Source organism: Oncorhynchus mykiss, chromosome 13 (assembly GCF_013265735.2).
Source record: "Oncorhynchus mykiss isolate Arlee chromosome 13, USDA_OmykA_1.1, whole genome shotgun sequence".
Classification (NCBI taxonomy): Eukaryota; Metazoa; Chordata; class Actinopteri; order Salmoniformes; family Salmonidae; genus Oncorhynchus; species Oncorhynchus mykiss.
The window spans coordinates 6,595,675-6,621,947 of NC_048577.1; the positions used below are offsets into that span (position 1 = coordinate 6,595,675).

At 46.5% G+C, this 26,273-nt stretch overlaps 1 protein-coding gene across 17 annotated transcripts in view; it reads right to left on the reverse strand.

The window, feature by feature from the left end:
• Window positions 1-4,466: 4,466 nt before the first annotated feature.
• The window catches only part of LOC110485426 (bromodomain-containing protein 3), a 49,093-nt gene continuing 27,286 nt past the window's right edge, over window positions 4,467-26,273 (reverse strand). For 11 of the 17 annotated variants that reach the window (XM_036940032.1, XM_036940024.1, XM_036940034.1 and 8 more), the window contains 10 exons: window positions 25,921-26,178; window positions 24,938-25,030; window positions 22,317-22,736; window positions 20,390-21,487; window positions 19,281-19,378; window positions 18,946-19,054; window positions 18,650-18,825; window positions 10,580-10,752; window positions 9,723-9,969; window positions 4,467-7,109 (listed from right to left, as the gene is read on the reverse strand). In XM_036940032.1, coding sequence (XP_036795927.1) covers window positions 7,041-7,109; window positions 9,723-9,969; window positions 10,580-10,752; window positions 18,650-18,825; window positions 18,946-19,054; window positions 19,281-19,378; window positions 20,390-21,487; window positions 22,317-22,736; window positions 24,938-25,030; window positions 25,921-26,178 — 2,741 coding nt within the window. In that variant the 3' untranslated portion in view covers window positions 4,467-7,040. Of the gene's footprint in view, window positions 7,110-9,722; window positions 9,970-10,579; window positions 10,753-18,649; window positions 18,826-18,945; window positions 19,055-19,110; window positions 19,195-19,280; window positions 19,379-20,389; window positions 21,488-22,316; window positions 22,737-24,937; window positions 25,031-25,920; window positions 26,179-26,273 lie in introns of those variants that run through there. The other 6 variants (XM_036940038.1, XM_036940037.1, XM_036940033.1 and 3 more) reach the window with 6 other exon arrangements.

The window sequence follows — 26,273 nt, forward strand, 5'->3', positions numbered from 1 at the left end:
AGGAGTTCCAGTAGTTAGCTACACGGCAGAACAAGTAGTTCCAGTAGTTAGCTACATAGCTACATGGCAGAACAAGTAGTTCCAGTAGTTAGCTACACAGCTACATGGCAGAACAAGTAGTTCAAGTAGTTAGCTACACGGCAGAACAAGTAGTTCCATTAGTTAGCTACATAGCAGAACAAGTAGTTCCAGTAGTTAGCTACACAGCTACATGGCAGAACAAGTAGTTAGCTACACGGCAAAACAAGTAGTTCCAGTAGTTAGCTACACAGCTACATGGCAAAACAAGTAGTTCCAGTAGTTAGCTACACAGCTAAATGCAGAACAAGTAGTTCCAGTAGTTAGCTACACAGCTAAATGCAAAACAAGTACTTCCAGTAGTTAGCTACAGAGCTACATGGCAGAACAAGTAGTTCCAGTAGTTAGCTACACGGCAGCACAAGTAGTTCCAGTAGTTAGCTACATGGCAGAACAAGTAGTTCCAGTAGTTAGCTACACAGCTACATGGCAGAACAAGTAGTTAGCTACACGGCAAAACAAGTAGTTCCAGTAGTTAGCTACACAGCTACACAGCAGAACAAGTAGTTCCAGTAGTTAGCTACACAGCTAAATGCAAAACAAGTAGTTCCAGTAGTTAGCTACACAGCTAAATGCAGAACAAGTAGTTCCAGTAGTTAGCTACACAGCTACACGGCAGAACAAGTAGTTCCAGTAGTTAGCTACACAGCTACACGGCAGAACAAGTAGTTCCAGTAGTTAGCTACACAGCTACATGGAAAAACAAGTAGTTCCGGTAGTTAGCTACACGGCAAAACAAGTAGCTCCAGTAGTTATCTACATGGCAGAACAAGTAGTTCCGGTAGTTAGCTACACAGCGGTTTGATTCCATTCTGCTGATTCCGCTCCAGTCATAACAACGAGCCTGTCCTCCCCAATTAAGGTGCCACTAACCTTCCCAACACTGCTTATATCACAGACACATGTAATACCACAGACAGGTATGGAAGCACAGAGACAGACTAGTGTGTATTTAATACCACAGACAGGTATGGAAGCACACAGACAGACTAGCGTGTATTTAATACCACAGACAGGTATGGAAGCACACAGACAGACTAGCACTTCCCCCTCTCCCTTGATCTACTTCAGACACACTGTGACGACCCTCCCACTCTGTCTGCCGTATTCTGTTCTTGTTTCCTTATTAGGATACCGGTGGGCGGAGTTGGGAGGGTCGTCAGCTACATGGGAAACACCTGGGCCAGGTGTCTCCCAGGATAAATAGACCTCTTCCACATTCATGGAGGAGACTCTCTCCATGCAGACACCTTTGTAGATTGTGTTGTGGTTCTTGGTGGCCTTTTGTTTGTTTGCTTTGGCACCTTTCAACACCCTGCATTATCACATTCATGCATGCAAAACACTCACTTACACTACTGATTACTGATTACACACACCATTGTATATTTTCCTTAGTTGCTTTAGTTAATAAATATATATTTTGTTACTCCTTATCTCCACCTTGTCTCCCTTTGTTACGGGCTTTGAGCCGGTTCGTGACACACACACTCATAGTATTTACACAAGACTTTACTGTACATACACACATTCAATAACTTTCAGGTATATACGCACACAACCACCCTCTCTCCAGCTACCTCACCTCAACCACACCCTCTCACCAGCAGCCTCACCTCAACCACACTCTCTCTCCAGCAGCCTCACCTCAACCACACTCTCTCTCCAGCAGCCTCACCTCAACCACACTCTCTCTCCAGCAGCCTCACCTCAACCACACTCTCTCTCCAGCAGCTTCACCTCAACCACACTCTCTCCAGCAGCCTCACCTCAACCACACTCTCTCTCCAGCAGCCTCACCACACTCTCACTCCAGCAGCCTCACCTCAACCACACTCTCTCTCCAGCAGCCTCACCTCAACCACTCTCTCTCCAGCAGCCTCACCTCAACCACACTCTCTCTCCAGCAGCCTCACCTCAACCACACTCTCTCTCCAGCAGCCTCACCTCAACCACACTCTCTCTCCAGCAGCCTCACCTCAACCACACCCTCTCACCAGCAGCCTCACCTCAACCACACTCTCTCTCCAGCAGCCTCACCTCAACCACACTCTCTCACCAGCAGCCTCACCTCAACCACACTCTCTCTCCAGCAGCCTCACCTCAACCACACTCTCTCACCAGCAGCCTCACCTCAACCACACTCTCTCACCAGCAGCCTCACCTCAACCACACTCTCTCTCCAGCAGCCTCACCTCAACCACACTCTCTCTCCAGCAGCCTCACCTCAACCACACTCTCTCACCAGCAGCCTCACCTCAACCACACTCTCTCTCCAGCAGCCTCACCTCAACCACACTCTCTCACCAGCAGCCTCACCTCAACCACACTCTCTCTCCAGCAGCCTCACCTCAACCACACCCTCTGCTGGTTACCACCGGAACTGCAGGGTGAATATCCATTAAACTGAACCACGGAAGGCTTTCTTTGGATGAGCAATGTCAGCACGGCATAGAACAGAATACAGTAGATACATATGAGATGAGTAATGCATAGACTAAGATACAGTACAATAGAACAGAATACAGTATATACATATGAGATGAGTAATGCATAGACTAAGATACAGTACAATAGAACAGAATACAGTATATACATATGAGATGAGTAATGCATAGACTAAGATACAGTAGAATAGAACAGAATACAGTATATACATATGAGATGAGTAATGCATAGACTAAGATACAGTACAATAGAATACAGTATATACATATGAGATGAGTAATGCATATACTAAGATACAGTAGAATAGAACAGAATACAGTAGATACATATGAGATGAGTAATGCATAGACTAAGATACAGTAGAATAGTATAGAGTGCAAAATATGTAAACATTATTAAAGTGACTAGTTACATTATTCAAACGGACAGTGATTTCAAGTCTATAACGGCTGCATCACATCCAGCTGTGATTGGGAGTTGGGAGTCCCGTAGGGCGTCGCACAATACTGGCCCAGTGTCGTCCGGGTTTGGCCGTCATTGTAAATAAGAATTTGTTCTTAACTGACTGACCTAGTTCTTTTCTTTATATACTATGTATATAGTGCAGCAGCCTCTCTGTGTTAGTGACGGCTATTTAACAGTCTGACGGCTTTGAGATAAAAGCTGTTTTTCAGTCTCTTGGTCCCAGCTTTGATACACCTGTACTGACCTCACCTTCTGGATGATAGCGGGGTGATTATCTTTTTGGCCTTTCTGTGACATCGGGTGCAGTAGGTGTCCTGGAGGGCAGGTAGTTTGCCCCCGGTAATGAGTTGGGCAGACAGCACCACCCTGTGGAGGCACCACCATGTGGAGAGCCCTGCAGTTGTGGGCGGTGCGGTTGCCGTACCAGGCGGTGATACAGCTTGACAGGATAATCTCAATTGTGCATTGGACAATGTTTGTGAGGGTCTTAGGGGCCCGAGATAAATTCCATCAGCCTCCTGAGGTTGAAGAGGCACTGTTGCGCCTTCTTCACCACACTGTCTGTGTGGGTGGACCATTTCAGTTTGTCAGTGGTGTGTACTCAGAGGAACTTAAAGCTTTTCACCTTCTCCACTGTGGTCCCGTCGATGTGGATAGGGGGCGTGGCTCCCTCTGCTGTCCCGTCGATGTGGATAGGGGGCGTGGCTCCCTCTGCTGTCCCGTCGATGTGGATAGGGGGCGTGGCTCCCTCTGCTGTTTCCTGAAGTCCACGATCAGCTCCTTTGTTTTGTTGATGTTGAGTGAGAGATGATTTTCCTGGCCACACACACCCAGGGCCCTCACCTCCTCGCTGCAGACCGTCTCGTCATCGTTGGTAATCAGGCCCACCACTGTTGTGTCGTCTGCAAACCTGATGATTGAGTTGAAGGCGTGCTTGGCCACACAGTCATGGGTGAACAGGGAGAACAGGAGGGGGCCTGAGCACGCTTGTAGGACCCCAGTGTTAAAGTCAGTGAAGTGTCGGTGTTGTTTCCTACCTCTTAAGTCACATTTCCATTTGGAATACGTCCCAAATGGCAATCTACTCCCTATATAGTGCACTAGCTTTGACCAGATCCCTATGGGCCCTGGACACAAGTAGTGCACTATGAAGGGAATAGACAAAATAACCTTTGACCTCTTAACAAAACACACAGCCTCTGCTGGGTACCACCAGAACTGCAGGGTAAATACCCATTATACTGAACCTCATTATAGGGCTCTCTCTCAAGTCACATTTCCTCGACTCCTCACATCCTATGTCCTCACCTCCTTCTCAACTGTATTGGAGGAGAAGGTCCAAGGTCACCTCCCCTCAGACCTTCTCCTCCAATGGGAATGCGAAGTATGGAGGAAAGATGGTAACAAGGCAATTCTTAGTGTCGACCCAGGCATGTCCCACTCAGTGACTCCGGCCAACCAAACACAACACCGTGTCATTTTTTAATATCATTTTAATACTTTTCTTTAAAAAAGAAAGAAGATGTTTTACTCCATAATCAGAACGTATCCATCGACCTTAACACCTCACTCATCAACAAACCAACCGGTGATTCAAAACAAAACAAAAACAATGACAAGAAACAAAACAAAACAAACAAACAACCGTCAAATATGAAAAGAAAGGCTAAATTAAATTAAAAAAACATCCCAAAAAGAATACAGGGGTTTGATGTATATCTGGACATGACAACACCGCAGGCCGCGCACACCCAGAACACTTAGAGCTATGGCACATGACAACAACCCCGACTGTTACCACGGAAACTAAAAACATAGCAGAAAAATTGTAACCAAAAAACAGGAAGGGAATAAGAAGTAAATAAAAGCTATGCTACGGATGGTAGAGGAAGATGATGATGATGATGATGATGATGACAGGAGAGAGAGATTAACAGATGGACATGAATATGTAAAAAGAAAATGAGTAAGAAGCTAAAGGAGAAAATAAAGGAAGTGTGGCAGCAGGTGGACGTAGCTACAGAACAGTAGAACAAAGTTAAGTAGTTACAGGCCAGTGCCGTCAAAAGAGTGATTTTCCTGTGTTTATATATCTATTTCCACACTATAAAGGCTGGAATAATACTGTTAAATTGTGAAAATGATGATAATACCCTTTAAGTGTAGGAGCTGTGTGAAAAGAAAAATCAGCCTGTTTTGGTGGGGTGGAGTTTTGGCCTGCCTGGTGACATCACCGTGCGTTAAATGAGTTGATCGACCAATAAGAAAGAGTTCCAAATCTCTCTGCCAATAACAGCTCGTTTTCAGTTTCCCCCTCCCCACTCAGACCACTCCCAGACAGCTCTAGCAAAATGTTTGCTTGAGAAATTGCTCTTTGCTGAGAATCTATATTTTTGTTTATTTTGGGCCATTTCAACTGAAAACAAAATCACAGTAACGTACCTAATTGTTACCCAGAAAGGATTTGATATTTAAATAAAAACAGAGGCCTTTAAAACTCTTGCATATCTGAACTTGATACCGAGAAAAACAGGATGATAGAAAGGAGGTTATGAACGAGACAAACTATTTTTTTATAGCATCATAAAAAAGTTGTTTTTCTTACAGTCACTTCTCTAAAAAAAACAAAAGGGAATTGAGCACAAGGCAGATAAGTCATTCTCCCTCCCAACAACATCATCCAATTATTTTTAGGGACTTTTCATCGTATATAATATATATTTCTGCATCTATTTATATATATGTGTATAATCTGTGGCGTGTGTTCATTTACAGGTCAGAGCTGTAAGGCAAGAGCCACATTCCAACACCTTTAAAATGTACCCCCCCCCCCCCCCCCTCCCTTCCTCTCTTCCGTCCCCTCTCTCCCTCCTTTCTTCACTCATCCTTCCTCTTTATCCTGCTTTCCCTCCTTCCGTCCTCTCTCTCCCTCCTTTCTTTCACTCATCCTTCCTGCTTTCCCTCCTTTCTTCCCTCTCTCCCTCCTTTCTTCCCTCTCTCCCTCCTTTCTTGAAATAATCAATGAATCAGACATGACTGAAAAAAATGGAGTTCAAGCTTTTACACTTTCAACTTGTGTCAAGTCAGTGATGTCACAAAGACCAAGGAGAGTGAGAAGGAAGGAAGGAAGGAAGGGCGCCTCTTTATAGTGTTGGGTTGTGACCCCGGTGTTCATCCCGCTGTCCGGAGAGAAACTCAACCCATCTCAGGGTATACGTCCCAAATGGCACTCTACTCCCTATATAGTGCACCACCTTTGATCAGATCCCCATGGGTCCTGGACACAAGTAGTGCACTATATGAAGGGAATAGGGTGCCCTTTTGGGACGCAAACATGATAACACACACAGCCCGCTCACTTGTCCCTCCCCATCTCCTCCCCAACCCCTCACCCACCCCTCACCCATCCCTCACCCACCCCGCTTAAAACCCAACATCAGAAAACAGGGTGAGAAAAATACTAGATGAAGAGAGAAATGAATCAGAGAGAAAGAAGTCTGTCCGTCCTCTCGTTCACCCGCCCCTCCCTCCCTCCCTCCCTCCCTCACGTCAGAAGAACACAAGGTGCTCATCATCTTCTTCTTCTTCTTCTTTCTACATTAAACCCTCTTCTTTATTTTCAGGTAATAGTTCTCAGTCCTCCCCTCCTCCCTCGGTTTCCTTTCAGAATACAAGAGGAGTTCAAATATCTGTTTATCGACAGGTATCCGGTTTCACCGTTGCCCACGGCAACAACCAATCATCAACGATAAACGGGCGCTTAGACACAAAAAACGCATCTGAAATTGCAAAAAAGTGGAAGTTGTACTCCCGGTCCCCACCGCTGGGGGGGCTCCACCTTATTACTGTACCTCACCTCAGTCTCCGCCAAGTCTCTGGAGCTCACATCCTGGTCTGAGGTCTCTAATCAAAGAGAGGGGGGGCTCTAATCAAAGAGAGGGAGGGAGGGGGGGGGGGGGGGGGGGTAGTGTTGTGTGTGAAATCCGAGGTGGGATAAGGGATAAGGTAGAGTTCATTTGTCTCCCTCTCCTCCGTTTTCAATCTCTCTCTCAGAAGAGGTTCTCTTCAAAGATGGCCATCAGGTCGCTCTGGAAGTTGATGTCAATGGTGTCCGCCATCTGTAGAGAGAGGGGGATGAGAAAGAGAGAGGGATGAGAAAGAGAGAGAGGGGGATGAGAGAGAGGGGGATGAGATAGAGAGAGAGGATGAGATAGAGAGCGAGAGAGAGAGGGGGATGAGAGAGAGAGAGAAAGGCATTAGCTGCAGTGTAAATCTTTCCCATCTACACTACCTCTCCTCTGTATTATCGCTCTATAACTGCAGAATATACATATATTAATTAGTATCTTTATGATGATTACCACCTCTCTCCTCCTCTCCTCCTATACTAGTATATTATGTTAGTATTACAGTAGTATAACTGCTATAAAGTATTACCACCTCTCTCCTCCTCTCTCCTACTATACTAGTATATCATGTTAGTATTACAGTAGTATAACTGCTATAAAGTATTACCACCTCTCTCCTACTATACTAGTATATCATGTTAGTATTATAGTAGTGCTATAACTGCTATAAAGTATTACCACCTCTCTCCTCCTCTCCTACTATACTAGTATATCATGTTAGTATTACAGTAGTATAACTGCTATAACTATTACCACCTCTCTCCTACTATACTAGTATATCATGTTAGTATTACAGTAGTATAACTGCTATAAAGTATTACCACCTCTCTCCTACTATACTAGTATATCATGTTAGTATTATAGTAGTATAACTGCTATAACTATTACCGCCTCTCTCCTCCTCTCCTCCTATACTAGTATATCATGTTAGTATTACAGTAGTATAACTGCTATAACTATTACCACCTCTCTCCTACTATACTAGTATATCATGTTAGTATTACAGTAGTATAACTGCTATAAAGTATTACCACCTCTCTCCTACTATACTAGTATATCATGTTAGTATTATAGTAGTATAACTGCTATAACTATTACCGCCTCTCTCCTCCTCTCCTCCTATACTAGTATATCATGTTAGTATTACAGTAGTATAACTGCTATAACTATTACCACCTCTCTCCTACTATACTAGTATATCATGTTAGTATTATAGTAGTATAACTGCTATAAAGTATTACCACCTCTCTCCTCCTCTCCTCCTATACTATTATATCATGTTAGTATTATAGTAGTATAACTGCTATAACTATTACCACCTCTCTCCTCCTATACTATTATATCATGTTAGTATTATAGTAGTATAACTGCTATAAAGTATTACCACCTCTCTCCTCCTCTCCTCCTATACTATTATATCATGTTAGTATTATAGTAGTTTAACTGCTATAAAGTATTACCACCTCTCTCCTCCTCTCCTACTATACTATTATATCATGTTAGTATTACAGTAGTATAACTGCTATAACTATTACCACCTCTCTCCTCCTATACTATTATATCATGTTAGTATTACAGTAGTATAACTGCTATAAAGTATTACCACCTCTCTCCTGCTATACTAGTATATCATGTTAGTATTACAGTAGTGCTATAACTGCTATAACTATTACCGCCTCTCTCCTCCTCTCCTCCTATACTAGTATATCATGTTAGTATTACAGTAGTATAACTGCTATAAATTATTACCACCTCTCTCCTCCTATACTAGTATATTATGTTAGTATTACAGTAGTATAACTGCTATAAATTATTACCACCTCTCTCCTCCTATACTATTATATCATGTTAGTATTACAGTAGTATAACTGCTATAAATTAATACCACCTCTCTCCTCCTATACTAGTATATTATGTTAGTATTACAGTAGTATAACTGCTATAAATTATTACCACCTCTCTCCTCCTATACTAGTATATTATGTTAGTATTACAGTAGTATAACTGCTATAAATTATTACCACCTCTCTCCCCCTATACTATTATATCATGTTAGTATTATAGTAGAATAACTGCTATAAAGTATTACCACCTCTCTCCTCCTATACTATTATATCATGTTAGTATTATAGTAGAATAACTGCTATAAAGTATTACCACCTCTCTCCTCCTCTCCTCCTATACTATTATATCATGTTAGTATTATAGTAGTTTAACTGCTATAAAGTATTACCACCTCTCTCCTCCTCTCCTACTATACTATTATATCATGTTAGTATTACAGTAGTATAACTGCTATAACTATTACCGCCTCTCTCCTACTATACTAGTATATCATGTTAGTATTATAGTAGTGCTATAACTGCTATAAAGTATTACCACCTCTCTCCTCCTATACTAGTATATCATGTTAGTATTATAGTAGTGCTATAACTGCTATAAAGTATTACCACCTCTCTCCTCCTATACTATTATATCATGTTAGTATTATAGTAGTGCTATAACTGCTATAAAGTATTACCACCTCTCTCCTACTATACTAGTATATCATGTTAGTATTATAGTAGTGCTATAACTGCTATAACTATTACCGCCACTCTCCTCCTCTCCTCCTATACTAGTATATCATGTTAGTATTATAGTAGTGCTATAACTGCTATAACTATTACCGCCTCTCTCCTCCTCTCCTGCTATACTAGTATATCATGTTAGTATTACAGTAGTGCTATAACTGCTATAACTATTACCGCCTCTCTCCTCCTCTCCTCCTATACTAGTATATTATGTTAGTATTACAGTAGTATAACTGCTATAAAGTATTACCGCCTCTCTCCTCCTCCTCTCCTGCTCGCGGCGTCTTGCCAGCTCCCTCTGCTGGTCCATGGCGTTCTGTGCTGCGGCCGAGGGTGGGGGTGTGGCCTGTTCAGTGGGAGGGGCCTGTGGGGAGACGGCGGGAGGGGTTGAGGCAGGGGGCGTGGGGGCTTGAGGCGAAAGTTGCTCCTGGCGACGGCGAGAGTCCTGGACACGCACCCTCCCCTGCTGTTCCACCGAGTCCTCGTCGTCACGGCTACTGGAGAAGAGAATGCGTGTGTCAGAGGGGGAGGAGCTTAGCTGGGGTGCAAGAATGAGCATCCATCCTTCCCTTTTTTCTCATCATAGTTTCTACCTCGGCTGAGAGGTCTTCTCCCTCTCCTCCCTCCATCCCTCCCTCTTACCATAGTTTCTCCTGCTCTCTCCTGGCCTGCTCGGCCTGTGATTTCAGTTCTCTCTCTCTCCTCCACTATCTCTCTGCCCTTTCACTCCCTCCATCCCTACCTCCCTCTTACCGTAGTTTCTCCTGCTCAGCCTGTGCTTTTAGCTGTTTCTCTCTCTCCTCCCTCCATCCCTCCCTCTTACCGTAGTTTCTCCTGCTCGGCCTGTGCTTTTAGCTGTTTCTCTCTCTCCTCCCTCCATCCATCCCTCCCTCTTACCGTAGTTTCTCCTGCTCGGCCTGTGCTTTTAGCTGTTTCTCTCTCTCCTCCCTCCATCCCTCCCTCTTACCGTAGTTTCTCCTGCTCGGCCTGTGCTTTTAGCTGTTTCTCTCTCTCCTCCCTCCATCCCTCCCTCTTACCGTAGTTTCTCCTGCTCGGCCTGTGCTTTTAGCTGTTTCTCTCTCTCCTCCCTCCATCCCTCCCTCTTACCGTAGTTTCTCCTGCTCGGCCTGTGCTTTTAGCTGTTTCTCTCTCTCCTTCTCTCGGGCGGCGCGACGGAACTGTTCGAAGCTGTCGCTAGAGGAGCGGACAGCGGAGGTGGGGGTGGACTGAGAACGCTGGGCCAAGCTGGCCCAGGAACCCATGTTCTTTAACTTCACCTCCTGGGAGGGAGAAAGAGGGAGGGGGAAGAGAGTGTAGTGGGAAGAGAGTGTAGTGGGAAGGGGAAGAGAGTGTAGTGGGAGGGGGAAGAGAGTGTAGTGGGAGGGGGAAGAGAGTGTAGTGGGAGGGGGAAGAGAGTGTAGTGGGAGGGGGAAGAGAGTGTAGTGGGAGGGGGAAGAGAGTGTAGTGGGAGGGGGAAGAGAGTGTAGTGGGAGGGGGAAGAGAGTGTAGTGGGAGGGGGAAGAGAGTGTAGTGGGAGGGGGAAGAGAGTGTAGTGGGAGGGGGAAGAGAGTGTAGTGGGAGGGGGAAGAGTGTAGTGGGAGGGGGAAGAGAGTGTAGTGGGAGGGGGAAGAGAGTGAGACAGACATTTCGTTAACACCCACTTTTTAAAAGACATTTCACCTCCATTTTAATAACAATAACGACTTACAGGAAAGTATTTTTTTTTACAACTAAATCTATTTTATTTATGGAAGTGGAATTTCACAGGAAGGGTCCCAGACACGTGTTGTGTGATTCCACATGCTTTTGAGAAACTTACACCGACCAGCAAATCATGTTTTTGAGAAACCTGAGCAGATCACTTCCTCATCCTCGTTGTGTAGTATGGGAGCTCTGATACAAACACGAACAAAGACTTCAAAAACACCCAGATAGGAAACAGATCACTTCCTCATCCTCGTTGTGTAGTATGGGAGCTCTGATAAACATCAAAGACTTCAAAAACACCCAGATAGGAAACAGATCACTTCCTCATCCTCATTGTGTAGTATGGGAGCTCTGATAAACATCAAAGACTTCAAAAACACCCAGATAGGAAACAGATCACTTCCTCATCCTCGTTGTGTAGTATGTGGGGGGTCCCAAAAAACCCATCAACAAAGGCTCCAAAAACACCCTAATATGTCCTTTAATAAAAGGACAACGCTCTCAGTATTGTAATGCAGGTCTGTAGATATATACATGATGTTGTGTCATTCTCAACTTCAGCCACAACTCTGTATTCCATTTGGTTAAACTCAAGCAATTTTATGCAAGTGCATATTGGCGTGCGTGGGTGTACTTCCTCGTTCCCAAATCCTACTGTGTGCATGTAGGTTAAATGGGGGGGTCCTACCGACATAGGTAAGGTATAGCTTTCCTTACGATGTCAGTAACTCACCAGAAAACAGACGAGAAAGGAGACGGCGAACCAAAGTAGTTTTAGTTGTTCGGTTTGCTGAACATTGCTGAAAATGGTTTACAGATGTGCAAAATCCCCCCAAAAACACAAGAAAAAACAAACATCGTACTATAACTTTTCACTGACTTCTAGTGGATGACTGATATCTCTAATGAGGCTTTGGCTAGTTGTTCTGTACAGACGCATAAACACTCCCGTCTACAGACTTCCTGTGGATGACTGATATCTAATGAGGCTTTGGCTAGTTGTTCTGTACAGACGCATAAACACTCCCGTCTACAGACTTCCTGTGGATGACTGATATCTAATGAGGCTTTGGCCAGTTGTTCTGTACAGACGCATAAACACTCCCGTCTACAGACTTCCTGTGGATGACTGATATCTAATGAGGCTTTGGCTAGTTGTTCTGTACAGACGCATAAACACTCCCGTCTACAGACTTCCTGTGGATGACTGATATCTAATGAGGCTTTGGCCAGTTGTTCTGTACAGACGCATAAACACTCCCGTCTACAGACTTCCTGTGGATGACTGATATCTAATGAGGCTTTGGCTAGTTGTTCTGTACAGAGGCATAAACACTCCCGTCTACAGACTTCCTGTGGATGACTGATATCTAATGAGGCTTTGGCTAGTTGTTCTGTACAGACGCATAAACACTCCCGTCTACAGACTTCCTGTGGATGACTGATATCTAATGAGGCTTTGGCCAGTTGTTCTGTACAGACGCATAAACACTCCCGTCTACAGACTTCCTGTGGATGACTGATATCTAATGAGGCTTTGGCTAGTTGTTCTGTACAGAGGCATAAACACTCCCGTCTACAGACTTCGCACGTTGAATCTACTGGTCTGCAGGGAGCGTTTTTCTGATGATGAGTAAAACCACCACAGAGAAGAAAAGTCATCGCTGTAAGACGAGAAGAGGAAGAGAGAGGCGTTTGCCATCGTTCTGTAAAATCAGGACATTATGTTCAAGTTGACCTTTTGAGAAGCCATTTCACAGCCACCACACAAATGGTCATCTCAAAACCAGTTTAGGCCATATGTCTTGATTTACAGAATAATAGCAAACCACTCAAAGCAAAAAACAATGGGGCACACATTATTCACAGGAGACTGCCGGAGTTGGGTCAGTAACCTTGATTTACAGAACAATGATGCTTAAAAACGGCCCATCTCAGGGTCCCAGACGCCAACGGTGATTGGGGCCAAGACAACAATGGTTTGATGACTGTCTTATCTGTGGAGCATTCTAGAAGGACTGGGCTGATCGAGAGAGCTGCGTGTGTACTGGTCCTCTACTACTTTAAATGGGAGTAAAAGATTGCCTATTGTCAAGATTGAAGCAGTGTCTGTTTCCTTACACCAGTACCCCCAACAGCACACATGGTTGTTGTTGCCACCGACAAACTCACCTGATTCAACTCATTGAGGGCCTGGTGATTCAATGAGAAGTTAAATCAGGTGTGCTTGGCCAGGGTTACAATAGAAACGTGTACTGTTGGGGGTTGTTGAGGACTGGAGTTGGGAAACACAGGCTCACACACACACACACACACACACACACACACACACCCTGCAATAACAACTTTGTACCTACTGTACGCTTGATTATATATTTTACTATTTAAATCCAGTCACTTTATCCTCCCACCCACCATGTAGTCCATGTTACTGTCAATATGTATCCTCCCATCCACCATGTAGTCCATGTTACTGTCAATATGTATCCTCCCATCCACCATGTAGTCCATGATACTGTCAATATGTATCCTCCCATCCACCATGTAGTCCATGATACTGTCAATATGTATCCTCCCATCCACCATGTAGTCCATGATACTGAACTGATACTGTCAATATGTATCCTCCCATCCACCATGTAGTCCATGATACTGTCAATATGTATCCTCCCATCTACCATGTAGTCCATGATACTGAACTGATACTGTCAATATGTATCCTCCCATCCACCATGTAGTCCATGATACTGTCAATATGTATCCTCCCATCCACCATGTAGTCCATGATACTGTCAATATGTATCCTCCCATCTACCATGTAGTCCATGATACTGAACTGATACTGTCAATATGTATCCTCCCATCCACCATGTAGTCCATGATACTGTCAATATGTATCCTCCCATCCACCATGTAGTCCATGATACTGAACTGATACTGTCAATATGTATCCTCCCATCCACCATGTAGTCCATGATACTGTCAATATGTATCCTCCCATCTACCATGTAGTCCATGATACTGAACTGATACTGTCAATATGTATCCTCCCATCCACCATGTAGTCCATGATACTGAACTGATACTGTCAATATGTATCCTCCCATCCACCATGTAGTCCATGATACTGAACTGATACTGTCAATATGTATCCTCCCATCCACCATGTAGTCCATGATACTGTCAATATGTATCCTCCCATCCACCATGTAGTCCATGATACTGAACTGATACTGTCAATATGTATCCTCCCATCCACCATGTAGTCCATGATACTGTCAATATGTATCCTCCCATCCACCATGTAGTCCATGATACTGAACTGATACTGTCAATATGTATCCTCCCATCCACCATGTAGTCCATGTTACTGAACTGATACTGTCAATATGTATCCTCCCATCCACCATGTAGTCCATGATACTGAACTGATACTGTCAATATGTATCCTCCCATCCACCATGTAGTCCATGATACTGTCAATATGTATCCTCCCATCTACCATGTAGTCCATGATACTGAACTGATACTGTCAATATGTATCCTCCCATCCACCATGTAGTCCATGATACTGAACTGATACTGTCAATATGTATCCTCCCATCCACCATGTAGTCCATGATACTGAACTGATACTGTCAATATGTATCCTCCCATCCACCATGTAGTCCATGATACTGAACTGATACTGTCAATATGTATCCTCCCATCCACCATGTAGTCCATGATACTGAACTGATACTGTCAATATGTATCCTCCCATCCACCATGTAGTCCATGATACTGAACTGATACTGTCAATATGTATCCTCCCATCCACCATATAGTCCATGATACTGAACTGATACTGTCAATATGTATCCTCCCATCCACCATGTAGTCCATGATACTGAACTGATACTGTCAATATGTATCCTCCCATCCACCATGTAGTCCATGATACTGTCAATATGTATCCTCCCATCTACCATGTAGTCCATGATACTGAACTGATACTGTCAATATGTATCCTCCCATCCACCATGTAGTCCATGATACTGAACTGATACTGTCAATATGTATCCTCCCATCTACCATGTAGTCCATGATACTGAACTGATACTGTCAATATATATCCTCCCATCTACCATGTAGTCCATGATACTGAACTGATACTGTCAATATGTATCCTCCCATCCACCATGTAGTCCATGATACTGAACTGATACTGTCAATATGTATCCTCCCATCTACCATGTAGTCCATGATACTGTCAATATGTATCCTCCCATCCACCATGTAGTCCATGATACTGAACTGATACTGTCAATATGTATCCTCCCATCCACCATGTAGTCCATGATACTGAACTGATACTGTCAATATGTATCCTCCCATCTACCATGTAGTCCATGTTACTGTCAATATGTATCCTCCCATCCACCATGTAGTCCATGATACTGTCAATATGTATCCTCCCATCTACCATGTAGTCCATGTTACTGAACTGATACTGTCAATATGTATCCTCCCATCCACCATGTAGTCCATGATACTGAACTGATACTGTCAATATGTATCCTCCCATCCACCATGTAGTCCATGTTACTGAACTGATACTGTCAATATGTATCCTCCCATCCACCATGTAGTCCATGATACTGAACTGATACTGTCAATATGTATCCTCCCATCTACCATGTAGTCCATGTTACTGAACTGATACTGTCAATATGTATCCTCCCATCCACCATGTAGTCCATGTTACTGAACTGATACTGTCAATATGTATCCTCCCATCCACCATGTAGTCCATGATACTGAACTGATACTGTCAATATGTATCCTCCCATCTACCATGTAGTCCATGTTACTGAACTGATACTGTCAATATGTATCCTCCCATCTACCATGTAGTCCATGATACTGAACTGATACTGTCAATATGTATCCTCCCATCTACCATGTAGTCCATGTTACTGAACTGATACTGTCAATATGTATCCTCCCATCTACCATGTAGTCCATGATACTGTCAATATGTATCCTCCCATCCACCATGTAGTCCATGATACTGAACTGATACTGTCAATATGTATCCTCCCATCCACCATGTAGTCCATGATACTGTCAATATGTATCCTCCCATCTACCATGTAGTCCATGATACTGTCAATATGTATCCTCCCATCCACCATGTAGTCCATGATACTGAACTGATACTGTCAATATGTATCCTCCCATCCACCATGTAGTCCATGTTACTGAACTGATACTGTCAATATGTATCCTCCCATCCACCATGTAGTCCATGATACTGTCAATATGTATCCTCCCATCCACCATGTAGTCCATGATACTTAACTGATACTGTCAATATGTATCCTCCCATCCACCATGTAGTCCATGATACTGTCAATATGTATCCTCCCATCTACCATGTAGTCCATGATACTGAACTGATACTGTCAATATGTATCCTCCCATCCACCATGTAGTCCATGATACTGTCAATATGTATCCTCCCATCCACCATGTAGTCCATGATACTGTCAATATGTATCCTCCCATCCACCATGTAGTCCATGATACTGTCAATATGTATCCTCCCATCCACCATGTAGTCCATGATACTGAACTGATACTGTCAATATGTATCCTCCCATCTACCATGTAGTCCATGATACTGAACTGATACTGTCAATATGTATCCTCCCATCCACCATGTAGTCCATGATACTGTCAATATGTATCCTCCCATCTACCATGTAGTCCATGATACTGTCAATATGTATCCTCCCATCCACCATGTAGTCCATGTTACTGAACTGATACTGTCAATATGTATCCTCCCATCCACCATGTAGTCCATGATACTGTCAATATGTATCCTCCCATCCACCATGTAGTCCATGATACTGAACTGATACTGTCAATATGTATCCTCCCATCTACCATGTAGTCCATGATACTGTCAATATGTATCCTCCCATCCACCATGTAGTCCATGATACTGAACTGATACTGTCAATATGTATCCTCCCATAGTCCATGATACTGAACTGATACTAGTAACCCCCAGCTGTGTGTTTACAGCAGACACCTTATTGTAGATTAGTAACCCCCAGCTGTGTGTTTTACAGCAGACACCTTATTGTAGATTAGTAACCCCCAGCTGTGTGTTTACAGCAGACACCTTATTGTAGATTAGTAACCCCCAGCTGTGTGTTTACAGCAGACACCTTATTGTAGATTAGTAACCCCCAGCTGTGTGTTTACAGCAGACACCTTATTGTAGATTAGTAACCCCCAGCTGTGTGTTTACAGCAGACACCTTATTGTAGATTAGTAACCCCCAGCTGTGTGTTTACAGCAGATACCTTATTGTAGATTAGTAACCCCCAGCTGTGTGTTTACAGCAGACACCTTATTGTAGATTAGTAACCCCCAGCTGTGTGTTTACAGCAGACACCTTATTGTAGATTAGTAACCCCCAGCTGTGTGTTTACAGCAGACACCTTATTGTAGATTAGTAACCCCCAGCTGTGTGTTTTACAGCAGACACCTTATTGTAGATTAGTAACCCCCAGCTGTGTGTTTACAGCAGACACCTTATTGTAGATTAGTAACCCCCAGCTGTGTGTTTACAGCAGACACCTTATTGTAGATTAGTAACCCCCAGCTGTGTGTTTTACAGCAGACACCTTATTGTAGATTAGTAACCCCCAGCTGTGTGTTTACAGCAGACACCTTATTGTAGATTAGTAACCCCCAGCTGTGTGTTTACAGCAGACACCTTATTGTAGATTAGTAACCCCCAGCTGTGTGTTTTACAGCAGACACCTTATTGTAGATTAGTAACCCCCAGCTGTGTGTTTACAGCAGACACCTTATTGTAGATTAGTAACCCCCAGCTGTGTGTTTACAGCAGACACCTTATTGTAGATTAGTAACCCCCAGCTGTGTGTTTACAGCAGACACCTTATTGTAGATTAGTAACCCCCAGCTGTTTTTACATAGAAATACATAGAAATCTCTTTAGTTTAACAAAATAGAACACAACATTGTAGCTGAAGTTCAGAATGACACAACATCATGCATATATCTACAGACCTGCATTACAATACTGAGAGCGTTGTCCTTATATTAAAGGACATATTAGGGTGTTTTTGGAGCCTTTGTTGGTGGGTTTTCGGGACCCCCCACATACTACACAACGAGGATGAGGAAGTGATCTGTTTCCTATCTGGGTGTTTTTGAAGTCTTTGTTCGTGTTTGTATCAGAGCTTCTATACTACACAACGAGGATGAGGAAGTGATTTGCTCAGGTTTCTCAAAAACATGTGGAATCACATGGACCCTTCTATAACATGCCATTTACATATAAAAAAAAAAAAGTGAGATTTGGTTATAAAAAAGGAAACTGCTCCTTTAAATGAAGTACTGAATCTACATGCTTTGTTCTAGTATGATTCTGACTCTCTCTCTCACCTGTGTCTTCTTGGCGGTGATGGGTGTTTTAGCCTCCTGCTTCAGTTTGCTGTCCTGATGGGAAGGGGGAGGGGCCGGGGAGTCCGGGAGGCGGAGCCCAGGACGAGAACTGTCCAATAGCTTCACATCTGATCCTGCAGGAGTCAATTGATCGGTTGATTCAGGTGACCTATTGACTGTGAAGAAACTCTAAAATAGAGACACTCTACCGTCGAGGCAGAGAGAGAGACAGACAAATCTCTCCCGCTCTCTCCCTAACGCTTCTTACACACACAGAGCCAGGTGTGTGTACTCACTGTGTGTGTGTTTGTTGTCTTGTGGTTTGTGGTGTCGCTGGGTGGGGCTGAAAGGGGAGGGAGGCGGCACCGGGGAGGGGAGCGGCTTCTCCTCTTTCACCCTTTGGTTCTGCAGTGAACACACAGGGTTAACACACACATACACAGGTCCTCTTTAACCCCTAATAACACCCCCTGGTTCTAGAGAGAACACAGGGTTAACACACACATACACAGGTCCTCTTTAACCCCTAATAATCCCCTTTGGTTCTAGAGAGAACACAGCGTTAACACACACACACACACAATGTACAGTACACAAACACTGTACACACACACTCTCTTTGTGTACTCACAGGTTTCTTGGGCTGGGAAGGGGACTGTCTCATTGGTGGGAACTGAGGCATCTGGGGAGAATGTATCATCAGAGGGGAGGGGCTCTCCCTCAGAGGACCTATCACAACGGGAGAAACACCAGTATGGAAATGAGTGGGGTAGAGGTCTTCACGGATATACCCGAACCTGATTACCTGAGATCCAAACAGTCTGAAAATATGTAAAAATACCGACCAGATCCAACATTATATTGATGAAAATAAACATCCTCTATATATCACACTTGGTACACGTGGCAGTTGGTTCAGTCAAAAGGATAAATCATGAGGTCAAAACAGTTCTGCTGGCTTTGAGCAGCAATAAAGACACATTTTTTTTTATCTGATACAGATCCGACCCAATTCGGATCCGATTCTCCCTCATCCCGGACATGCTTTGGGTCGGATCTGGTCCACCTCGGATCCGAATCGACTTGGATATATCCTGTCTGTGTCGAACGGGACATTTCACGGATCCAATTCGGTTCAGATCTTCTTTTTTCGGGGTCCAAGAATTCCTCTAGTGGGTGTCTGCCTGCCTGCCTTCCTGTCTGTCTGCCTGCCTGTCTGTCTGTACAGGTTTAGGGTTGTCTGTATGCCTGCCTGCCTGCCTGCCTGCCTGTCTGTCTGTCTGCACAGGGTTAGGGTTGTCTGTCTGTCTGCCTGCCTGCACAGGGTTAGGGTTGTCTGTCTGTCTGTCTGTCTGTCTGTCTGTCTGTCTGTCTGTCTGTCTGTACAGGGTTAGGGTTGTCTGTCTGTCTGTCTGTCTGTACAGGGTTAGGGTTGTCTGTCTGCCTGTCTGTACAGGGTTAGGGTTGTCTGTCTGTCTGCCTGCCTGCCTGCCTGTCTGTCTGTCTGTCTGTCTGTCTGTCTGTCTGCCTGCCTGCCTGTCTGTACAGGTTTAGGGTTGTCTGTCTGCCTGCCTGCCTGCCTGCCTGTCTGTCTGTCTGCCTGTCTGTACAGGGTTAGGGTTGCCTGCCTGTCTGTCTGCCTGTCTGTACAGGGTTAGGGTTGCCTGCCTGCCTGCCTGCCTGTCTGTCTCTGTCTGTCTGTCTGTCTGTCTCTGTCTGTCTGTCTGTCTGTCTGCCTACCTGTGTTGAAAGGCTCAGTTTTGATCCGTGGTGATGGTTGTGGATGTAGTATCTGCTTGATCCCTTTCTGTGCCGGGTGCATGGTGCTCTGTTGCTGGGGGAACGACATCCCCTGTCCCGCCTGCTGCATTTGTGCGTGAGCGTGTGAGTGAGGGTGTGAGTGAGGGTGTGTGTGAGAATGTGTTGCGAGCCTCTGCTGTTGCTGGGTTGGAGCGGCCGCTGCCTGTGACTGAGTCTGCATGGCCTGCATGAGCTGAGAATGGACCCGCCCAGGAGACTGTGTGTGGGCCGGGGGCCGAGACTGGACCCGCCCAGGAGACTGTGTGTGGGCCGAGGGCCGGGACTGGACCCGCCCAGGAGACTGTGTGTGGGCCGGGAGCCGGGACATGAGCTGAGACTGGACCCGCCCAGGAGACTGTGTGTGGGCCGGGGGCCGAGACTGGACCCCCCCAGGAGACTGTGTGTGGGCCGGGGGCCGAGACTGGACCCCCCCAGGAGACTGTGTGTGGGCCGGGGGCCGAGACTGGACCCCCCCAGGAGACTGTGTGTGGGCCGGGGGCCGAGACTGGACCCGCACAGGAGACTGTGTGTGGGCCGGGGGCCGAGACTGGACCCGCACAGGAGACTGTGTGTGGGCCGGGGGCCGAGACTGGACCTGCACAGGAGACTGTGTGTGGGCCGGGGGCCGAGACTGGACCCGCACAGGAGACTGTGTGTGGGCCGGGGGCCGAGACTGGACCCGCACAGGAGACTGTGTGTGGGGGTGTATGTGTGCCGGGGGCCGAGACGACTGCAGGTACATGTGCACCTGGCTGAGCGGGAGGGGAGGGGTTTCAGAGTTAGTGGGCACGGCCTCCTCGTCGTCCTCAAATAGGGCTTGAGGGGGTTGGGCCGAGACCCCCAGGATTCCGTGGGGGGTGAGGGGAGAGGGGATACAAGGGCGAGGGAGGGAGGGTTGGGGAATGGAGAGGGAGGGTTGGGGAATGTGGAGGGAGGGCTGGGGGGGAGGAGGAGCGGAGGAGGGGGGAGGCTGAGGGGGTTTGGGGGCCGCTCGGTTGCTGGGGCGGGACGGCTGCTGGGGGAGAGCGTTGTGGAGTGCTACAGAGAGAAGGGAGAGAGGAGAGAGAGAAGGGAGGGAGGGACGAGAGAGAGAGAGGAGGGAGGGAGGAGAGAGAGAGAGGAGGGAGGGAGGAGAGAGAGAAGGGAGGGAGGAGAGAGAGAGAGAGGAGAGAGAGAGAAGGGAGGGAGGAGAGAGAGAAGGGAGGGAGGAGAGAGGAGAGAGAGAAGGGAGGGAGGGAGGAGAGAGAGGAGAGAGAGAAGGGAGGGAGGAGAGAGGAGAGAGAAGGGAGGGAGGAGAGAGGAGAGAGAGAAGGGAGGGAGGAGAGCGAGAGGAGAGAAGGGAGGGAGGAGAGAGAGAAGGGAGGAGAGAGAGAAGGGAGGGAGGAGAGAAGGGAGGGAGGAGAGAGAGAAGGGAGGGAGGAGAGAGAGAAGGGAGGGAGGAGAGAGAGAAGGGAGGGAGGAGAGAGAGAAGGGAGGAGAGAGAGAAGGGAGGGAGGAGAGAGAGAAGGGAGGAGAGAGAGAAGGGAGGGAAGAGAGAAGGGAGGGAAGAGAGAAGGGAGGGAGGAGAGAGAGAAGGGAGGGAAGAGAGAAGGGAGGGAAGAGAGAAAGAGATGAGAATGGGGGAGAGGGACAAAAAGACAAAAAAGTACAGAAATAAATGATATTTCTAAAAATCGAAATGTTACATTAAAACCAAAACCCCTCGACACAATGAAGTGTAGAAATGTGTAGAAAGTGTGTAGAAAAGTGTAGTGTAGAAGTGTAGAAATGTGTAGAAAAGTATAGTGTAGAAATGTGTAGAAAGTATAGTGTAGAAGTGTGTAGAAAAGTGTAGTGTAGAAGTGTAGAAATGTGTTCATCCACATACCTGGGGAGAGCATGGCGGAGGGCATGACGGCCTGCTGGTTGAGGAAGGGCTGTGTGCTCTCAGAGGTGTGTGTGTTGGTAGCGTTGAGGTGGGGGGGTCCGGCGGCAGGGGTCCCCAGTTCATTACGGGGGGGCTCCCCCACCTGCTGGCTCAGATGGGGGGCCAGGAAGTGAACTAGGGGGTCAAAGGTCAAAGAGGAGTCCAGAGAGGTCACGGGGACAGTGGGGATGGAGGGAGGAGGAGGGGGGGCGAAGGGGTGTTGATGCTGCTGCTGGGGGGGTTTGGACTGAACTAGGGGGGTCTGGGGGGAGGAGGAGGGGTCCAGAGGGGCAGTGATGCTGACCCCGCCCCTGCTGGACTGGTGGGGTCTCTTACAGTATATATTGCTAGAGGAGGACTTTTGCTGCTGGGGGGCCAGCCCTGAGAGAGAGAGGAGAGAGAGGAGAGAGAGCAGGAGAGAGAGAAGGAGAGCGAGAGAGAGAGGAGATAGAAGGAGAGAGAGCAGGAGAGAGAGGAGAGAGAGCAGGAGAGAGAGGAGAGAGAGCAGGAGAGAGAGGAGAGCGAGAGCAGGAGAGAGAGGAGAGCGAGAGCAGGAGAGAGAGGAGAGCGAGAGCAGGAGAGAGAGAGAGCGAGAGCAGGAGAGAGAGAGAGCGAGAGCAGGAGAGAGAGAGAGCGAGAGCAGGAGAGAGAGAGAGCGAGAGCAGGAGAGAGAGAGAGCGAGAGCAGGAGAGAGAGAGAGCGAGAGCAGGAGAGAGAGAGAGCGAGAGCAGGAGAGAGAGAGAGCGAGAGCAGGAGAGAGAGAGAGCGAGAGCAGGAGAGAGAGAGCGAGAGCAGGAGAGAGAGAGCGAGAGCAGGAGAGAGAGAGAGAGAGCAGGAGAGAGAGAGAGCAGGAGAGAGAGAGAGCAGGAGAGAGAGAGAGCAGGAGAGAGATAGAGAGGAAGCAGGAGAGAGAGGGAAGGAGGGGGAGCAGGAGAGAGAGGGAAGGAGAGGGAGCAGGAGAGAGCGGGAGAGAGCGGGAGAGAGAGAAACAACATAATGAAAATGATGTGTGTACAGGGCTTGACATTTAGGTCAATTTCCCAGCGGCACACCGGGCCAGTGCCAACTGAAAGCTACTGGCCCGAACGGAAAAACTATTGGCCCAGATCAGGGGAGGAGTGGAAAGAGGTGAAAGTGGCCAATAGGCTAATAGTCTATAATAACTATAATAACCTACCCTCCACACACAAATCATTACATTGTAACTGAATATCATATTGACATGAAAAAAACTATCTCAACAAGTGTGTTGTTGTTAGTGACTGAACAGTGAGCAGGCTTGTAAGACTCTAGAACACTAGATTTTTTTGGGGCCAAATAAGGTTCAGCTTTCCTCGTCTTTTTTTCACTCTCAAAATCACACCTTGTTTCTTTCTGACAGCTACATTGGATGTTCTCAGTCCACAGCAAAGCTTTATAATCACATCAAAAGGCCACTTCTGAGGTCTGGGAAAAAACCATAACAAAAACCATACTGAAGTTCACCTTTAATTCAATTGCGCACCTAGGAAGAGACAGTTGTGTTTGGCTCGTGGCGTTTCTGTACAACGCCCACCGACCGGACTGATAGAAACCATCATGATATCATTCTGTCAGGTGGTCCTACTTCACAGACTACATTTAATATGGAAGGAGGAAGCCTTCAGAAATGACTGTCTCCTCCACGCTACCCGTCTCCTGCACGCTACCCGTCTCCTGCACGCTACCCGTCTCCTCCACGCTACCCGTCTCCTCCACGCTACCCGTCTCCTGCACGCTACCCGTCTCCTGCACGCTACCCGTCTCCTGCACGCTACCCGTCTCCTGCACGCTACCCGTCTCCTGCACGCTACCCGTCTCCTCCACGCTACCCGTCTCCTCCACGCTACCCGTCTCCTCCACGCTACCCGTCTCCTGCACGCTACCCGTCTCCTGCACGCTACCCGTCTCCTGCACGCTACCCGTCTCCTGCATGCTTACCCGTCTCCTGCATGCTTACCCGTCTCGTGCATGCTACCTGTCTCCTGCATGCTTACCCATCTCCTGCATGCTACCTGTCTCCTGCATGCTACCTGTCTCCTGCATGCTAACTAGCTACACAACAACAGGCACAAAGAAACAGGCTTTACTTCTTCAGAAAGATGCACAAATCCCTGATGCATTCTGTCGTTCTACTGAGAGCTGCTTCACAACCAGTTGACTGAGAGCTGCTTCACAGCCAGTTGACTGAGAGCTGCTTCACAGCCAGTTGACTGAGAGCTGCTTCACAGCCAGTTGACTGAGAGCTGCTTCACAGCCAGTTGACTGAGAGCTGCTTCACAGCCAGTTGACTGAGAGCTGCTTCACAGCCAGTTGACTGAGAGCTGCTTCACAGCCAGTTGACTGAGAGCTGCTTCACAGCCAGTTGACTGAGAGCTGCTTCACAGCCAGTTGACTGAGAGCTGCTTCACAGCCAGTTGACTGAGAGCTGCTTCACAGACAGTTGACTGAGAGCTGCTTCACAGCCAGTTGACTGAGAGCTGAGCATTCTTGCTGCCCGACGTGATACCCCACTCAAACTATGTATTATGAGCCGTGTGTGTGTGTAGTGTTGTGTGTGTTACCTGTGTCGTCGCTGTCAGAGGAGTCACTGCTGCCTGATGAAGATCCTGTCTTCATCTTCATCACACTGGTCACCTCCAGAGCCTTCTCTACTGCTTCACACACACAGGATGGGTTAACACTCTCTCCCTGGATGGGTTAACTGGTCATTCTGGTCAATATTATTTCACCATCTCTCCCTCTCATACACAGACACACACTGAACACACACTTCCTCTCCTGGTGTTTCATTATTTCACCACCACTCTCTTTCTCCTTCTGTCTCTCTCTCTCTCGCTCTTTCTCCTTCTCTCTCCTTCTCTCTCTTCTTTCTCCTTCTCTCTCTTCTTTCTCCTCTCTCTTCTTTCTCCTCTCCCTCTTTCTCCTTCTCTCCCTCTTTCTCCTTCTCTCCCTCTTTCTCCTTCTCTCCCTCTTTCTCCTTCTCTCCCTCTTTCTCCTTCTCTCCCTCTTTCTCCTTCTCTCCCTCTTTCTCCTTCTCTCCCTCTTTCTCCCTCTTTCTCCTTCTTCTCCATTATTTCACCACCAACCACTATCTTTCTCCATTATTTTTCCACCACTCACTCTCTTCCATCCCTCCTTCCCTCCCTCTCGCTCCTTTTTAACTGGCTGTGATTTCTCTAGTCAATACACATTTCTCCTTCTCTCTCTCCCTCCCCACCTCTCTTACCTGGCTGGGATTTCTCCTTCTCTCTCTCCCTCCCCACCTCTCTTACCTGGCTGGGATTTCTCCTTCTCTCTCTCCCTCCCCACCTCTCTTACCTGGCTGGGATTTCTCCTTCTCTCTCTCCCTCCCCACCTCTCTTACCTGGCTGGGATTTCTCCTTCTCTCTCTCCCTCCCCACCTCTCTTACCTGGCTGGGATTTCTCCTTCTCTCTCTCCCTCTCCACCTCTCTTACCTGGCTGTGATTTCTCCTTCTCTCTCTCTCCACCTCTCTTACCTGGCTGTGATTTCTCCTTCTCTCTCTCCCTCCCCACCTCTCTTACCTGGCTGGGATTTCTTCTTTCTAAGGCTGGTCCAGACATATGTCTCCAGCTCTCGGAGCGTCGAGGGTTTCAGCGTCTCAAAGTCGATCTCTATCTCGTCTGGGTTGGTGTTCTTGAGCGATGGCTCTCGTGATTGGATGATGTGGACGACGCGGCCAAGCTTGTCGCCGGGCAGTTTATTGATGTCCAGACTGAGCTGGCGTTTCTCCTCGTAGGACATTGGCTTACACCTGTCAGCTGCCCCGCCCACAAACACACCTGGGACACAGACAAATACATTAACATTTTAGAAAATATATATATTTTTTTATATATCTTACAAAATCTCTCTCTCTCTCTCATTCACTCACTCA